Source organism: Phalangium opilio, unplaced genomic scaffold (assembly GCF_054372755.1).
Source record: "Phalangium opilio isolate 3A_F unplaced genomic scaffold, DU_Popi_V2 ptg000003l_1, whole genome shotgun sequence".
Lineage (NCBI taxonomy): Eukaryota > Metazoa > Arthropoda > Arachnida > Opiliones > Phalangiidae > Phalangium > Phalangium opilio.
In genome coordinates this window covers 13,938,546-13,956,375 of record NW_028324145.1, presented here as the reverse complement: position 1 = coordinate 13,956,375, position 17,830 = coordinate 13,938,546, and the positions used below count along the sequence as shown (strand labels likewise).

The 17,830-nt window shown below is 43.1% G+C and overlaps 1 protein-coding gene across 8 annotated transcripts in view; it reads left to right on the top strand.

Moving 5' to 3' along the window:
- The window catches only part of LOC149718024 (uncharacterized), a 34,293-nt gene that overhangs the window by 13,838 nt on the left and 2,625 nt on the right, over positions 1 to 17,830 (top strand). Inside the window, exons 1-3 of one of the 8 annotated variants that reach the window (XM_089841989.1) lie at positions 4,423 to 4,567; positions 7,358 to 7,594; positions 17,535 to 17,773. In XM_089841989.1, coding sequence (XP_089698115.1) covers positions 7,480 to 7,594; positions 17,535 to 17,773 — 354 coding nt within the window. In that variant the 5' untranslated portion in view covers positions 4,423 to 4,567; positions 7,358 to 7,479. The other 7 variants (XM_089841983.1, XM_089841986.1, XM_089842003.1 and 4 more) reach the window with 7 other exon arrangements.

Below are 17,830 nucleotides of genomic sequence, written 5' to 3'. Positions count from 1 at the left end.
CATTGACATGGACTGTCTTTTGATTAATTTAAAACCTCCGTGAATTGGGCCGACGCGCGCTAGCCCATAAACCAAGCACGCGATTAAGTTCGAAAAGGACGTATCTTCTCTTGGAAATTGCCTTAGAATGGCGTGATTTTGGAGTTCAACTTTGAGTTAGAAATTTTGACTCTTCGGATATAGCTATAGTTTTAGAGTGCGGCGTGAGCTTGGCGCCCGTTTTAATAATAATGGAAATTTAATCGATAGCGTTGGAAGGATGCCGGGCGTAAAACGGAAGGCCTTTGGGCCGAATTTCACGCTCCCCCCTCTCTCCGTATATACGGACCCTGTTAATCTCTTAGGCCTTTCTCAACGTTTCTCCATCCGGGATTATACCGACGCCCTGTAAAAGCCTTCGGGGCTTCCAAAAGACCTAGGCCTACTATAGTTCTCTTCGCACCAAGAAGGTGATATATATTGGAGATGAAAATCTTCATCATTTATCATCTTCCTCATTTTGGATTGTTTTTCCGAATTCCTTATTTATTTATAAGCCAACTGGGCCACAAATACTGCCGTATCTAGATCGAGGGACTCCATTTGAACGATTTTGAGCAACGAAGAAGTAAAATCACTAGGACGAACTTCAACTCCCAACACTCGAGTGTATATCCTCCACGCTTTTGACTCTGGGGTTTCTATTTCCGGCGTGTTTTCTCAGGCGCGATTTATCCTCCGGAGCCCGTGTGTGTGGGGGGGGGACCTTGGTGGAGCCTTTCCCGCCGCCGCAATTATAGCCTCGTCTACACGACAATTGCATTTGCTACTCTCTTTCCTCTCCTCTTATAATCCCGAACTCGACTCGAGAAGAACCGGGGAACAGCTACTAGTATTAGACTCCATTCCTCCTTCCCAATAGTCTATACTTGAAAAGTTCTCTCTCTCTCTACCCCGTGTACTGCCTCTCCAAACTCGGAAACCCGCGAGAAACAAGAGGGCCCGAACGCATAGGTTGAAGTGCATGATGCGCAATAGCCTTATTTTCAAAATGGCCATGTGTCTCCGTGCCCATTCAGATTATGTTCTTTAATAGAGTATATACCAAAGGGGATGGGGGGACCCTAGATGTATATGGGGGTTTAGGGTATTTATTACGTCGGGCCTTCTATAGTGAACCCTTTGGATTATAGCATGCAATATACTCCCTCGCATCCAGAGTATATATAGAGAATTTTAAATTTTGTATAAAATCAAACGCCGCGGCCATTTCGTTAATGAATTATATTCTATGATTTTTAACTCTCCGACGGAGAGGTTTTGCACTGGTCGTATTGGTCCGTCTGTGTGTACTGGTCAGGAAAATATAATTTAGATTAATTAACATCTTTAATTAATCGAGTAGCTAACGAGATGCAATGCGGTCCGGGAACCTTTTGAAATGAGGTAATCAAAATTTAAAAGTGGATAACTAGGCCTATATATTTTTGTCTATAGACAGCTCACATTATAGTTTATAAGATTCTTGTCTCGCTTAGGACGGGTGTGAAATGAAAAGAAAGAAAATAAATAAAAAAGTTCTAGCGGTGGAAGAAGCGGGCTGCTGGTTTGTTTTTAGCTTTGGGCGATTTTAAAATATCTCTCTCTTATTTTTTTCTCTCGTTGATGTTAATCCTATGGAGTAAAACGCCCATTACATAACACTCCGAGATGGGAGAAAAATCTGCGCGTAGGTAGCTTGTAGCGCTGCTTGAGGGGTGCAGCTACAGCGACTTTTCCTTTCTAACAATAATTATTTGACTGCGAGTTAAAGGGGTCAAGAGGGCAAATTTCCATTCGATCAGTTTATTTTTGCCCGTAATATAGAAAAATAGAACGAACTACTCCACCCCGCGAGAAGTTGGGAAAATCCGGGTAAAGACCTCTTCATTTGGTTGTTTTTTTTCTTCTCATGCGCAGTTGGCGCACCGAGAGAGAAAATATGGTATGGCTGTTTCCAAAGCCCTAAAAGAATACTGACGAGTTATATATACCTGGGAATTTGAAGCCATTTGGAACTTGGAAGCCGCACGCATTTTGCGTGAAACAAGAAGCCATATTAATTTTACTATTTTATAAATTACCTGTGATCGGCTCGGATAAGGATATACACGTATAGTTCTACCTTTTTTAAATGCCTTACCAATACACGTGATCGATTTTTGATTCGTAATGACGTTTCATTATTAATTCGTATCAATATCCCTTTAAAGGAAATTTCTCGCTTAACAGGCCAGTGAAAGATTTCCTCCTCTAGATAACAACAACGCCGTTGTTGAGGTGGAAGCTCGTCAACGAATTTTCGAGCTTATTTCAATGCTCTAAATTAACTGTCTGGGCCCGTATACCCCCTCCCCCTTCGGAGAAATTCTTGGATATAGCCATCAGTTTGAAATCACTCCGAGGGCGATTGATTGCTAGGCCCCCTTTTCTTCTAGCTTACTCAAAGTTATTTTAGCTATTGAATGCGAAAAACGAACGCGTAATTGAGATTTGTTGTATAATAAGCGGTAAGAAAAGGCGTTCTTCCGATGTCATCGCGAACTATTCGCCGTTTACGAAGACGGATGAGCCCTACTCCGAATCGGACCATCGTAGGAAGTATCTAGGCTCGCAGCGGTAGCCCTACAGCTCGCATGGGCGCTCGTGGTCCACCGCGCCGTGGCTAGATTGACTGATGGCGTTCGAGGTCGGCCGGGCCAAACCTCAATGTCTCTTACGTCTTTCTCACCTCGTTTCTCGCTTCTGACCATCGCCTGCAACCAACGGCGAACCCGCGTTACACCCTATCTCATCCATCATCTTTTTTTCTTTCTTTTTTGTATATCCAACAGTTAAAAACAACCCCCGTACTTATACATCAGTATCGAGGGCTCAGACACTAGCGACGTTTAAGGCTATTGAAATCGATTTGAAGATATAAATTTGGGTTCAAATATTGTTTGATCGATTCGGAGTGGCGAGCCCCTCACTTGACAGATAAAGTTATATCAGCGTAATAAACGAGTAACTTCTACGCTATCACCTCGTAAGATAGCGTTTCTAATGAATAAGATGCTTTTTTCCGCACCACGCTGTCTTTGTAAATCTAGAACCGACGTGCCACGGGGAGATACGTACGCGTACACCAATCTTTGGGCGCGTTTTCACTTTTTGACGCGCTCATTTTCTTTAAATTTCTACCGCTGTCTCTTTTGACTCGTGATGCGTTTTTAGAAAATAAATTTATTGGGGAATTCTCATTTGTAAAAGGTTACTAAAATGCCAATTTTAATAACACGATTCAACAATAAAATGTAGCCTTATTTAAACGTTCGTGCGAGTTAGAACATTTAGTGCACGAATGTTAATCACTTGTAAGGAAACAGAAAAACTGGTTTTGTCTACGATACTAGCGTTAATAGGTGTTGGAAATGAGGGATTATTTCGAGGGATTAATTTTGTCTAGCAAACTCAAAGAAGAGATAAGGTTAGGGACAATTTGGAAATCCAGTTATCACCATGCATTGGCCGAAGCCATCGCGACACGGGTGGCCCTTTTTTGGTCAACCCTTGGGGTTAAAATCTTGTTAATTTGCTTTCACATTTTCGGTTTGGTACCTTTTGGCCTCCCAGAAGCGTTTCAAATATAAATAGATTTGGCGTCTCAATAGAATTCTCGTTAAAAACTCGTTTTCCGCGACGTAAAAGATTCAATAGGCAACCACCACCACCTCCGTCGTGCAGGCAGGACCCCGACAACGCTGATTATTGGGCTCTATTCAATTCCCCCAAAACCTTTGTCCACCGTGAAAGAAGCGGTTATTTTTCGCAACATTTCTTTCCATCTTTTGCCTTCGCCCTGGAAAGTTTTTGGCTTCATTATCAACAGGCCCAACCCTGAATCTCATTCAGGAACCCACAACACAAACGTACTAGGCCTATATTTACCCTGAACCCGTAGACTCAGATGGATTTTTATCACCGTAAATCTTAATCTTAATTTTAACTTTTATTTAACTCTCTTGAAATCTAGCCTACTTTTGGACTTCAGTGAGTCCACCCAGTTAAGATTTTCTTGGTTTTAATACCACTTCAGTCAAACAGGTGCAAGCTTTTAGAATTCTTTCTGGACTTTCCCCGAAAGAGTTAGGGGTGTCATAGCGGGTGAAATTCCTCAACCTTCGATCTTTGAATGACGATAGTGAACTCTTTTCTCGCCCCCAATACAAAAGAACACGTGGCCACTGTCCCGTAAAACACGCTAGGACGAAGGTGCACGGTTAAAATAGCGACCTTTACATTATCCGCGGGGTATCTTTACATTGGCTCCACGGGCATTGTAGCACTTCTCGCATGGTATAATTGGTTTTCCTTCAGAAAGGAAAGAAAATTTTGGAACCAACCAAATCTTTATCATTTTGAAGTTGTAGGGGACAGTCGCGAGTATGACCTCGAATGCTTCCAACTCGTGGTATAAATGCTTTATTTCGCGACTTTTTTTAACCGGGCCAAGACGTTTTAAAACCTAATTTAAAAGGATTAAATCGGTTTATTCATCGGGCAGCTGGTACGTTCTTATTTTGTTGTTTATATAATATTTACGTCAATCACGCGCTTGCCTTAAATTTGTTGATGAAATTTGTCTTTCGAAAAAGAGACTATAAAAGTAACCTTGCTATAGCAGAGGGTTCGAAGCCGCGGAGTTTATTTAGTTTGAGTAGCAATTTGAGTGTAGATTAAAAAGTAAGATCTGTTAGTATAATATCGTGTTTGATCCGGATGATCGCTTTTGTAGTATGCTAGAGAATGAGACGCGATACTTGGCCTCTTAAACACGCTTTAAGGATTTAATTCGGAACTGTAGAATTTTTCTATAATTTTTTTTTTGTCGGTCGGTCTGAGCGTTTTCCTTTTGGTACATTGGTGGTGGGGCGGGTGACTCGTCTCCGCTTTGTGGAGAACGGATTAAGGTGAGCTTAGTGCCAGCATTTTAGTCGGATTATTTATTCCACTAGGCCTTTTCCTAACCAGACCTTTCGCCCCCCTCCTTGCCTACCTAGTACATCTCTTCAACCCCCCCCCCCCCTTCTCTTGCACCCCGCCCCGCCCCTTAAGCCACTACACAGTACTTTTCGTCTAGCTCGGCGGTCCTATCTTTCTCTGGGCGCGCTAATAGGCTTATAGCGGATTTTGGCTTTATGATTTAAAAGCTGTTTTAAGTCTAGAGTGTTATTTACGTAATATTGAATCGGTCTCGGTTATTATAGTCTTAAAATGATTTCATTGCCATCGCTCCACACCACGCGCGCAAGCCGGCTACCCGAGCCACCGTCGCTCGTCCTTTTCAAAGAGGCTTTTCCGATCGAGCTTTAAGTATGACCCCCACTCATCCCCCGAGTCTTTCTTCTCCTTCAATTTTCTATCGACGCATTTCGTACGTCCAAGATGGACCCTCTTTAATACCCAAACAACAGTTTCAAATACGCGGTGATTATTTTCTTGGCATTATTTGTGGATTATTTAGTTCAGTACGGCAATGCCCTTTAAATGCTGTCATCTATTTTATATTCATTCATAATTGTTTTTCAAAACAGTTTTATTTTTACCCCTGTAAGGTAGCTTCTCCCTGAACAGGGGTGTGTTGCGGGTTAACATTTCTACAGGCGTACAAGCAAAAATGTATTGAGTTTGCACTGAAGAGGCTCTACCCCTGTATGCTAGCTTTTCCCTGGACACGAGTGTGCCGCGGGTTAAACATTTCTACGGGCATAGTAGTGGTTTTTTTCCTATAGGAAGTTGGCCTCTTCTTTTGTAAGATACCTATTCCATAGGTAACCGAGGACTAGGGGTATTATATTTTACTTTGAAATTAATGGAATTTTCTCTGGGGGATGTTAGTTGACTTCGATTTAACGTATCGGTAAGATAGGAGCGAAAATAAAATAGAGTTTGTAGAAACTTCCCAATCAATTTTCCGTCAGCCTTTTCTATTTTGGCCTTTTTACTTGCCAAGAAGGAGGAAAAGTTTCTCCTCTCTTTTTTTTTCTCCGTCGTTGTTAGGCCTATCACGAAAGCTTTTAGCTCTCAGAGTTGGCAGAGTCCAAAGCGTCAAAACCTAGTCAATAGGGATTGTCAGTTCTTCGGAACTTTGGAATCGCTTCTGGAAGCGCGTCAAGAAGGGAGAGACTGTAGCTAGGCTTTCCGTCACGGACAATTCACCTTGACTTTGAGCGTAATGTACTTTTACATCCATTTTCATCCCCGCTCTTCCTCCTCCGAGCTGGTTTTCCTCCGCCAGGGCTAGAGAGCCTAGTTAAGTACGGACTCCTCCTGGTTGTACCTCCAGCCAATGGAGAAGAGAGGCTTCGCGGAGGAGCGAGGTAACCATTTTGGCGTTTCCTTGGCAACGCCCTATCCTTTCCACCAATTGGCAAATTTCCGCACCCCTCCGCGACAGGAAAAAGGCCAAAGAAAAAAAATAGATTTTATTTCAACGTAACCTCGGTATGGCTAGCCTAGTTAGGCCCAACTCGGATAACGCAGAAAGCTTAGTTTGAACTCCGCTTCGGAAGGTAAAAGCGAATGATTGTTAGTGGCGCTTTATTTTCCTCTCTACCGCCGTAACTTTGGCGAAATTAATTTGGATCTAAAAAAAGGTATTGTATAGTTGGCGGCGCGAGGATGGGGGGAGGGGGATAATGTTGGGGGAATTTTTGCTTGTTAGGCTTACTAGGGTTTCGCCCCAGAGTGTGTATGTGTGTACTATAGCGTATATAGCTGGCCGGATTCCGTAATCCCTTTGAAACGGCGAGGTGGTGGTGGTGGTGGTGCTAGTGGTGGTAGTTGCAGTGGGTGAGTGAGTGAGTGAGTCGGGATGGAGGGAGCGGGGGGGGTGGTGGGAGCGGGGGGGGGTGGTGGGAATAGGGCCGCGCAGTGGATAGGCCGTCTGTGGAAGCGACTGCAGCTGGGAGGGGTTGATCCGAGAGCTTGGCGCCACGCGCGCAACTTTATAGGGGAACTACTCGGGAGTTTTGGTCCCGATAACCTAGCTATGGTGGCTTAGGAATTGGCTGTCTTCGAGCTCGGCCTTATAATCTTTACGCGGTAATTTTTTTGTACCTTTCTGATCCTTAATACTCGGCTGCTGCAATCCGACACGCTGCCGCCGCCTTTAAAAAAGACCACCCACAAATACCCTCTTTTCTACTTTTTATTACGATCTTTTAATGACTAATTAAAGATTAAATTAATACTACCGCCAATCCCTATAACCCTTCCATGCCGAATTGGTAAATAATAATCACGTTACATCCCGATTATTATTTAATTATCTATTGTTGTTCTTGGTTTTTTTCAGAAACGGAGAACGGCTTTGTTCGGGGTTCCTCGGGAGCGTAATAAAACGCCAAGGTCCAGCAGGCTTAATATTTCGAACTGGCTTTCCAGACGCCGACGAGTTGCTCTTCGGGCTTTCCGAGCATGGCTTATCTAAAAGGAAGCCCGTACGCGGCGGCCGCGGCTGTCGGACTCGGACTGACCTCGTCGCCCGATCTTCTGCATCACCCCGGAGCTATCGGATATCCGGGTGAGTATTGTAAGAAAACTCACAATTTTATTATATATCCTTCATTATTATTTTATCGCGTTTTACTTTTGATGTTGCTTGTATTTCGCGTGGGCGGGCGAGCGCGTGCATGGAGCCGTTCCTCGAGGGGGATCTGGCGGGAGCGCGTCTTCTTGGGCGCTTTGGCGGGAATGTCGCGCGAGAGTGTCTTCTTCGGCGAGGAATTTGGGCGTTTTGGCGGGAATGTCGCGCGCGCGGGCGTCCCGTTTCGTCGCTCGCGCGCCGCGTTAAGCCTTCCTAGGACGGCTTAAAAGAGAGAAGGGGATATAGTCCTAAAAGCCGATTATAAAGAAGGCAAAAGGGGAGTAGGAGAGGAGGGTAGGATCAGGGCTTACGGATACGCCGAGAGTATTGACGGATAGTGGCTTAAGTTTTGCCTTCGCGCCATCACCCTTCGTCTTCCCCCACTCCTCTAGTAGTAGAATTTCATACGTTTTATACCGGAATCTTTAAGTCCGAATAGAACCCCTGTACCTTCTTCCAGGCAAACTCTTAAGCGGGACACGCTGCACCATCCTTTGGGTAAACTCGTCTAGCGGCTAAGCTTATTCGAAACGGGCAGCCTCGACTAGCTCGATAGTCGTAATTGTGTGTCCAAGTAATCTAATACCGGGGCTATTCCAACCCCCTTCCCCATCCCCATTTCTAGGGCTTAAGGCCTGAAACTGTCCCCCCCTCCCCCCTTGGTGGCAGGCTGAGGATTCTTCCGCTATTTACAAGCTGATTATGTAGTTCAATTTAGATCCGCGGTGGTGGTGGTGCTACTTTCTCAGCACCCCCCACCCCCCCTTTCCCTTTTTAAGTCTCTGGAAGCTGGTCTGAGACCGGATCTCCTTTTTACTTAGGGATTGGACGAGGACTCGAGGAGGGGTGGGGGGTTTCGTCGAATTAGTGTAAACATTCGAATTAAAATCCGCTTGCAGCAGGGTGCAAAGCCGATTTCGACGTCACGCTTTCGCTTCCCGATTATAAGGTGTAGATATTTTTTATTTAGCCTTTTACTCCGTGGTGGCTGGCTGCTGGCTGGCTTATAAGCCGATGCGGCCTTTTTCTACTCCGGGACCTCTGACGTTTTTAAATCCTCTTCTATTTTTTTTTCTGCCGAGCTAGACTTTGCTCTTTTCTCGGGCGTTTGCGGAGCTTATAATACTTTTGGCTTATAATAAGCTGTAAGCCTTTATGCGAGAGTGTCCTCCGCTTCTCTCTCTCTCTCTCTTCTGTCCATGGCCGCCATGCACCGAGCTCGCTCTTTTCTCTTTTAAATCCGCTCCTTTTCCTCGATATAAAAACCTTACTTTGCCATTTGATGTATTCCTAGCCGAACGCGTCGCTCGGACTCTCTCTTTCTCTATCTTTAACTTATTTCCGAAGCCAAAGAATTATGTTATAAATTGCCCATCAACTTCGGTTCTCGTAGTGTTTCGTCCAAGTCGGCTATAGGATGCGCGAGTGTGCTTATTATGTTTTGTGAATATACCGCCATGTCCTCCGGCAATTCGTAAATCTCAGTCTCCAAGAGTAAGATTTAATTTTATATCACGGTTCGCGTTGTTATATCAGGAAGGTGTTTCCGTCACAACATATCCCCCAATTCCCCAGTGTATAGTGCAACGCGAAATCGTTTGAAATTACGAGCCACGAATGTTTGAACGAAACGTTTTCAATCAGGCGCTTCCGCACGTTTTTCGATACGGAATTTACGTTTATTAAAAAGTAATTTTGTTGATTGATTTATACGTGAACTAAATGGGTTGGCGTGACGTTTATCTCAGCGCGAGAACATCAGATAAAGAGCGTATTACTCGTGTTCTGGAATATTGGGTTTTATCGATGTTCTAGCTGACAGTAAGCCGAACGCTATTTTGTCATAATTCATTCCAATCGGTCTGGTCTCTGAGACTCTGTACACTTCCGGGCAATATACGTTATAAGAATTGTGAAAATTTAACAAGATCATTCGTAGACAAACATTTATTATCGAGGGATGTAAATAGTGAATTGATACCACATCTGTGAGCCATCATATATATCTAACAAGGGGTTGTTTCATCAGCTCGCCCCGATATCCCGGCATGCACCCCTGCAAGCTCTATATACCTAACACGCGAAAGGAATGATTTTGATCCTCTAGTAATAGAGAATAAATTAGTGGATCTTTTCCGCAATCCGGAGGCACCCCGCCGTATAACTCGTCCCGCTCTGTCGGCCTGCCGGGGGTGCCATACCAAATTTGATTATCACTCTATTCATTATTTTTATTATATACTATAAGGTTAGGTTAGGTCCAGCGGGAGTCCGGGCCAGCCCCATCCCATTCTCTCTCTATTTGTAATAAAGTAGCTACATGCGCGGAGCGGGAGCAACCCGGAACTCTCTTTTCGGGGGCACATCGCGCTCGGATCGTTGATTCGGAAAACGGTTTTTCCGCGGTTTAAACTGAAGATTGGGAAACGTTACGCCAGGGTATGCTAGGACCCGGGCTGCTTCTGTAGGGGGTTGTAGTTTTGTCAAGCGTGCAAATTGGACAGTGACCAGCGGGCGGATATATTTATAGGACGTTTATCTTTTCTAGCCATATCCGTATTTTCATCTATGGCGTATTGGGCGCTAATTTGGGGCGCGTGCGACTGTGACCACGCGCTCGTTATCCTAAATTACCCCTTTTTCCGACTATAAATACCTTTATTATCGGATTAGTCGCGTTTTGCTAATGTACACGATTGTAGGTAACTTTGTGATATGTTTTTGATATGAGTAAGAAAATCGCGTGCGCCTGTAGAAGTCCTTCTGTCTGCCGAACACTCGTGTATTGGGGAGAAGCATCTACGCTTACCTCAGGGGCAAATTATTATCATAGTAAATAGTAATTGGGTAAACGTGTCATCCTATTACAAATTTTATACCGAAAAGGTTTAGCTTTTAGACATAAAGTTCAAAGTTTTGATGTTGATCTCTACTTTACTCTGAACCACGTTATTTTGATTACGAGTTTTAGGAAAACCTTATTTTGGTGAACAATAGGATGAAATAAGTGACAAATGAAAGGCGAAGCGTGCTTCGTATTGTTACAACATTTTCTTCATTAGCGCCAGATTATTACGGACCACCTGTCAAGTTTCAATTTGCAAAAAAAAAAAATGTAGGGAAGCTTTAGTTGTTAACGCGCTATCTGGCATCAACAACTCGGAATATCTCAAAACTGGCATATAGTATAATCCGGGTATCACGAAATCTGTTTTAATAGAACAGATATAAAGGCTCATTTTAATCCGAACCCCGTATATCTTGACGCGAGAATAAAGTACTTGTCTAGAACTTAATTTGTCATCCCTAAAATATTTTGCCCTCCTATATATGTTTTGATGTCGAATCCCCGGGGATTTTTGCACGTGCATTCCGAGAGAATGGTCCGAGACTGGACAATGCTTAGAAGCCGAATGAATGTCTGATTGTCAAATATCTATTCTCCCCTGATATCGGTTTCGGCGGGCGCAAGGGGGTGACCGTTTCTACTTTTTAAATAAAAGACGTTTGGCAAAGGCTACGCGGGGGACTTTTGACCGACGCGCAAAAACCTGGCTGCCGGACAATTCGACTATTCTTCGTTTCGGTCATGGATTCGAAACCATCTTCTCTATAGCAGGCGGATTCCACGGACATTCTTGTTTGCCCTGACAATAATAGGGGCCTCTATTTAAAAATTTGGCGGGTTGTATTACGTATAGTCATCCGAAGAATTGAGGGGTCGATCTTCGCTGTAGGTCATGCCCCCGCCAGCCGAGCGCGCTATGGAATTTAAAGATTGTCAACCAAGGAGCATTTAATACTGGATTAGGTTTTAACTATAAGCGCGGAATTAACCGAGTTATGCTGGCCTTATTATTGTTGCTGTCGTCATTTCCAAAGTATCGTCAGGTCAAACTAAAAATTCTTGAATTTCACCTCCTAGTTTGATACAAACAAACCCATCCAAAACGGGGTAAATCGCCCCTCGGGACATTGCTGTCATATTTACCCTTGCTGAAAAATGCTTTTACAATACACGGGTGAAGATAGGCGTGATGGTCGGTGGTATTTATAGACCGCGGGGGACACCTGTTTTTGAAGCTTTCCCCGCGACACGTGCTCATGCAGTTTTCTTCCCGGGCTATAACCGATTCTCCCAAATTTCTCCGGTACCATCTCGTTGTACGCCTAAACGCCCTTTTAAGAGCGTTATTCGCCGCTCCAAGAAACCCCCGATAATGTCAACATTCTCGTCGATTTCATCGTGTGTGCTAGCAGCTATAATGCGCAAACTTTGGCCCAGGGGGCCAGGGTCTCCTCCTTGTATAAAAGCGCGTCTTGTATGTTTACTCGGGCGTTTTGGGCCCTGCCAAATTCCTGGCGCGCTCTAGCTCTTCTTGGCGCCTTTTATTTCCCGCGGGTTTATTTGCGCGCGAATAAAAAAGTCAAGCTCTCGTATATGGCTGCTGCACGTGCGTTTCGTTTGTCATTCGATTTTAGCTCGACTCGATCCCTGCATGGATAAATGTACCTCGATTTATAGAATTTTTTCCGCATCTTTTATTGGCTTCCTTTTTAACTTTTTGACATTTGTCTTCCTTTTTGTCGTTTTCAAACTTGATTTTCACCTCCGCGTGTTTACCTACCGGGTTTATACTAGGATACTTTAGGCACGCTGGATTAATACCCGTCAATCTTATTTGTAAACGATATAACCATGGGAAGATATATTTTGCTATTGAAAACTCAAATTTTGTTCACAATCCTCAATTCCAAGTTTCTCTTATCATTCAGGCTTTAGTCCAAAATACCGTGTTTGATTATCACGTTGTTTCATTTATTTTCAAATTAAATATCTAAACTGCATGCGTACATTAGAAGGTAAATTGTTTGACGCAAAGCGCGTTTCATTCGCAATTTTAATGTCTTTATATAGTATGTAACTTCAAAGCTTATCTCTTAAGAGTAACGCCAGTCCAATTAAGAAATTTTGCATAATTAAATATAGCGCTTTAAATTGATGAAATTCCTTTTGCTCTCTGTACGCGGTGTATATAGAAGCCGAGTTAAAACGCACTTCTCCTTGTCCACCAATTCATCCGCGATGACTGTGCTTTATTAAAAATAAGGATAAATATTGTGTATACAATTCCAAAATAAGCATGCAGGCATCATTTTTAGACCTTCTGTCAATGTGGGGATGCGCGGTGAAGTTTATTTTAGACTTGTTTATTGCCTTTCAAAACGTATAAAGCTTGTTTGGGAGGACAAAAATTGAATGAAAGTACATGATTATCCGTATTTGCCTTTCATGTCAAAGGACGGGTTCATCCCGTCAACGCCAATGTCCCATGTTCTCCCCTCTCCGGCCTGGTACATGACGACTTATCCCCTTTCACCCTTAACCAAACTAATACACCAGAAGCAAACTGAATCTCCTCAATAGGTGGGTGATAGCTTCTTTGAGGAAAGGGTGCTGGTTCGGTGACTAAAATATTCAATATTCCGGAGAGAATTGGATAAATTCTTTGTCCATACGTAATGGGTCCCCTGATAAATATTATTACCTCTTTCTACCATGTTTACCGATGTGTTCTCCCCATGCATGGTTTTTGCATGTATTGAATTTTTGACGAGCCAGCCTTTATCTGGTCCGTTATCCACGATGTGCCATCTGGCGTATCCCGATCGCTAGCTCTCTCGCGCGGCTCTTCCCTTCCCTGTTCCCTCGAGGGACGTTTTCCCGGGGATGTCGATATGTTTGACGGCGGTGAAAACCTTGCCCGACTTTTCCCAAATAGCCCGCGGCTGCTTCTCCATTCCGGCCGCCAGCCTTATTCGGGAAAAACCCCGGTGCCCTTACTAATGGAGGGGTTATCGCGAAATGGGAGTCAAAAGTTTCTTTACGGCAATATTCAATCACCGTGAATCTATTAAAGGCTTCCACGAATGTTTAATACCGTTTGCCTCCCGAGTCTACGAATAGAAATCTTCTTAAAAGATTCAATATTCCTGGAAGAATTTAATTAATTCGTGGAACGAATAGATCAAATAAGGGCGGCCGGTTTAGTTTGTAAAATACTTTTTGATTCTACGGACACCTTTACTAAACTGTAATTAAATCAAAGTTGGCCCCCTCTCTCGGGTTTTATTCGATTTTGACGTTGGGGTGTTAATGCGTTTCATCCCTGGGGTTTTAGGCTTCCAAAGGGAGGAGGAGCTAGGCCTATAATGGAGAATACCGTAGTTAACTTGATTTAGCGAATCTCCTAATGGAAGCCCGAAAGGTTAGGAACCTATTGCGAGAATACAAAGAAAAACACAACAATGTTTAGAGAAAATGTTCTACATTGTCGAGTCACTCTTAAAAGCGTTATAAAGTAGACACTTGGAATGAATGTGTATGACGATTGCCATAGTCTTTTAAGAGTTCAATATGCCCAGTGTTTAACGATAATTATACTTGACCTACTTTGGAAATCGTGACCAAATTGAAAAATATACGAAAGCATTGTTTTTTGGTATAAATACAGGCTTTAATTTTTTTTAAGTCTTTTTCGTTATTAAAAGGAAAATTAAAAATCCCGCTTTAAAAACGGGCAGCATTTTTCGCCAGATTTACGATTCTCTACCACTGTTTCAGAACCATTTATTTTCTACGCGTTTTTAATGAAGGATAAAATTTTATATTAAACGATATCGTATAACTCAATGTGGTATAGCTAGGCCTCTAAAATATGTACACGTCTAGCGGCGCGCTGCCATAGCAGATGTTTCGTTATTTTATAGCCATGCATTTCGGTTGTAAATCATTACTTAACTATTTACTGTCATACGCGGCGCTCTTCCCAGCTCGTTTGACATTTCAATTAAGAAACTATAATTATTTACATTGTACTAAAAACATAAATGTGCAAAGTGCAGGCCCGAAGAAAAAAATGTACGAAAGCTTTTTTACATTTTTGGCTTCATCAATATCTTATAGCCCTTATAACCTATTGCGTATTTGAAATTGCAGTTTCGAAATCATTGCTATTCCAAAATGGGGAAGGTTGCTTGCTTTTCATTGTCCTAAGTGAAATTTTGGATGGTTTTTTCACTGTGGCTAGATACAAGGTTGTTTTTGTGGCTAGTTCGTGCCGTGGCGTTCTAGCGAAGGATCAGGGTTCGGAGGCTCGCAGCCCCCGTTCGTCCCTTTTTCCCTGACCGCCGAGTTGAAATTCTGTCGCCTTATTTCTAGATTTCTCCGAACGTTTCTTCTCTTCTCTCGATTCGAATCCTCTTGTTTGCCGCTGCAGGCAGAAAAATTCCGCGCGATTTTTGCCGCTCTTACATTATTTCGCGCGTCGCTATGGTGCATTGTATCGCGCGGCGACCGACTGCTGCTGTTCGGATTAAAATTGTTTGTCTTTCGTGATGCCGCAACATCCCAGCGACTTTAAGGTCCGCGTATACACCATTTAGCCTACGTATATTTGAGGTTTCTCTACCAAAGTGCTCGTCTGGAAGAAGGCGACTTTTAACATTTAGTATAGGCATTTTTTATTCAAGTTGCATGGCTCGAAGGATGTTTTTAGAGCGAAAGAAATTATATTAAGGGACTTAAGTAAGGAATTGTGTCCTTTTTTGCCAGACCTACCCTGCACTACTACTCATTCCTAACTCCCACGCATGCTGTGTAACAATATTTTTCATCGTTAAGCCCACCAACATATAAATAATTAATTTAAAACGCAATTAGCGAGTCAGAAATTTACAATTACGTACGATCATTAGGTTAAGCTACTATTTACGTAATGTTTGACGCCAAATTTTGGCTAGACGAATTACAGACACGTTTTTCCTTACTATAGCAAATAATACTTTCCTCTAAAAACGAATCCCTTGTACATCAGAATACATGATTATCCCAATATTTATTACACAGAAGGAGGGATAGCTATAGCTATACGCATGACCATATCAAAATTTCCTTTTAAGACAAAATGGCTTTTTTATACGTAAATCTTACGTAAGAGGTTATAAATTAAGCCCCGTTGGTACTTTTTATATTATTTATCAGTTGAAAGCGGTTAATATAGCTGATTTAGGAGAATCCCCAACTGTAATCCCTTTAGAATATAGAATTTAGTAGAGGAGACGGGACCCGAACAGAGAGAGAAGGCGAGCGAGTATTCCTAATAATATATATATGCTTGGTAGACGGGGAATGGCCTCGTCAATTGGGTTAACAGGGTTTTTGGCCCACCCTTGAAAACGGAACGGCCACGCTCTATAGTTGATATTTAATCTCGTTAAGGCCATACCATACAAGCAGTCCGCCCATACAGCCTCCAACCCTCCATCCAAAAATATAAAAAAAAATAAGGAAGAAAAAAAAGGCCAACGTTTCTGCTGGGGCTTTCCGAAAGCTGCGGAATTTGCTAGAAATTGTACATCTGCAAATATCTTGAAAAAGTATATTTGGGGAAAACATCCACGAAGCAAACAAGTCGCATTGAAATGCTCTTTTTATATCCTCGATATTCAATACAATTTTTATAAATCTTTTTAGTGACACCCGAAAAAATTCCATTTTTAAATCGAAGATTTTTTTCCTTTCCTTTCCTTCTGGCTTTCGGAAAGAGGGACCGTAAAAGTTCGTTGCGCGTAGAATAGAGGGTTATAAGCCGCTCTCCTTGGTGCATGGCCTATGGATGCAAGGTATAGGCCTCCTATGAAAGAGGGGATTAATCTCTACGTACCACCAGGGTTTTAATAAGAAGTAGGATTAACGGCCCATCGGCGGCCACCTTTCCCAGCAACCGTACCGTGCGAGAACCATGCACCGAAGCCCTAGATATACCGCGTCCCATTCTACAAAAGGTTTCCCCGAGTAACGCGTAGGATTAAAGCCCGTCATACACGATGTATCTCGACCCATTGCACGGTATCCGTAAACGAGCGGGCTTTATATTAGAATTCCCCGCCATTTGGGAAAATTTCAACCAAAATAAAATCCATTTCTTACATCTATTTCGTTGAAATTGAGAAGAAAAATTATTACCTAACATTTTTTTAATAAGCCAAATGTATCTAAAGCATTTTATTGAAGGTCCGCGACGAGCTTAACGACAATGATGCTGTTTTATCGATGTGTATGGCTGCTTGGGCGCGATTGGGGAAGGAAAGATAGAACTTGGGCCTAAAAAAAAGTAAGGTAGGGGCCAAAAGCCGTTTCGTAGACGGATTTAAGACGCTAACAATTATAGCGAACCCCGGGAGGAGTGTTGGGGGGTAGGGAGCATGGGCGGAAAGAGAGAACATTTTCCAGCAGCAGCATCAGCATCCCCCTGGCCGTCACTTGGCCGCGGATGAATCAACCACGGACCCAAAAATTTAATCCTTCTTTTATATAATTTCTTTTCTTTCGTTTTGGGTTGTAGGTTCGCGCGTGCTATGCCTATGCCTTGTCAGTTTGTACGTGATACCGCGTTCGAAAAATATAAGGGGTCCCGAGGATACTGGCTAAAACGTTTTGGGCAAATATCCGGGGCCAAAAGTTACGTCTCAAACGTTTCGCTATTCCGATGATCTGATTTTGGGACTGCCAACGAATGTATAGATTCATATTTTTTATTGTAAAAATATTTAATATCCGGGACATCTGTGCATGCCAGGATTATACAGGCTTTGTAAGGTTTTGGTTTTATTGAGGGATTTTACAATTGGCCAGGGTATATGCCATCGTAAAGGTTAATAGTTGGAATGAATTTTCAATTACGCGATGTGGTATTTTGATGAGGGGTGATCGGGGTCACGGCTGTGTGTTGGAGTTTATCGTGGATGAGGAGGAATGGCCGCGATGTGGTGTTGTTCTTTTTTGGTTGCTAATGCGTGTGTCGTTGTTGTACACTTGTATTAGGTTACGGTAACGAAGGTACGAACCCGTTAATTAAAAGCGAGTTCTATTGCAATCGCTTAGTTTCGCCCTTCTTCTCTTCGCCTTCTCCGGCACCCCGAAAGCAACGCCGCGAGAGGACCACCTTCACACGCGCCCAGCTGGATATCCTGGAAGCGCTCTTCGCCAAGACTCGCTACCCGGACATCTTTATGCGGGAAGAGGTCGCCCTCAAAATTAATCTTCCCGAATCGAGAGTTCAAGTAAGTTCGGGACGCGCCAATAAGATCGAACCCCTCCAGGAGGTTAATTAACCTCTA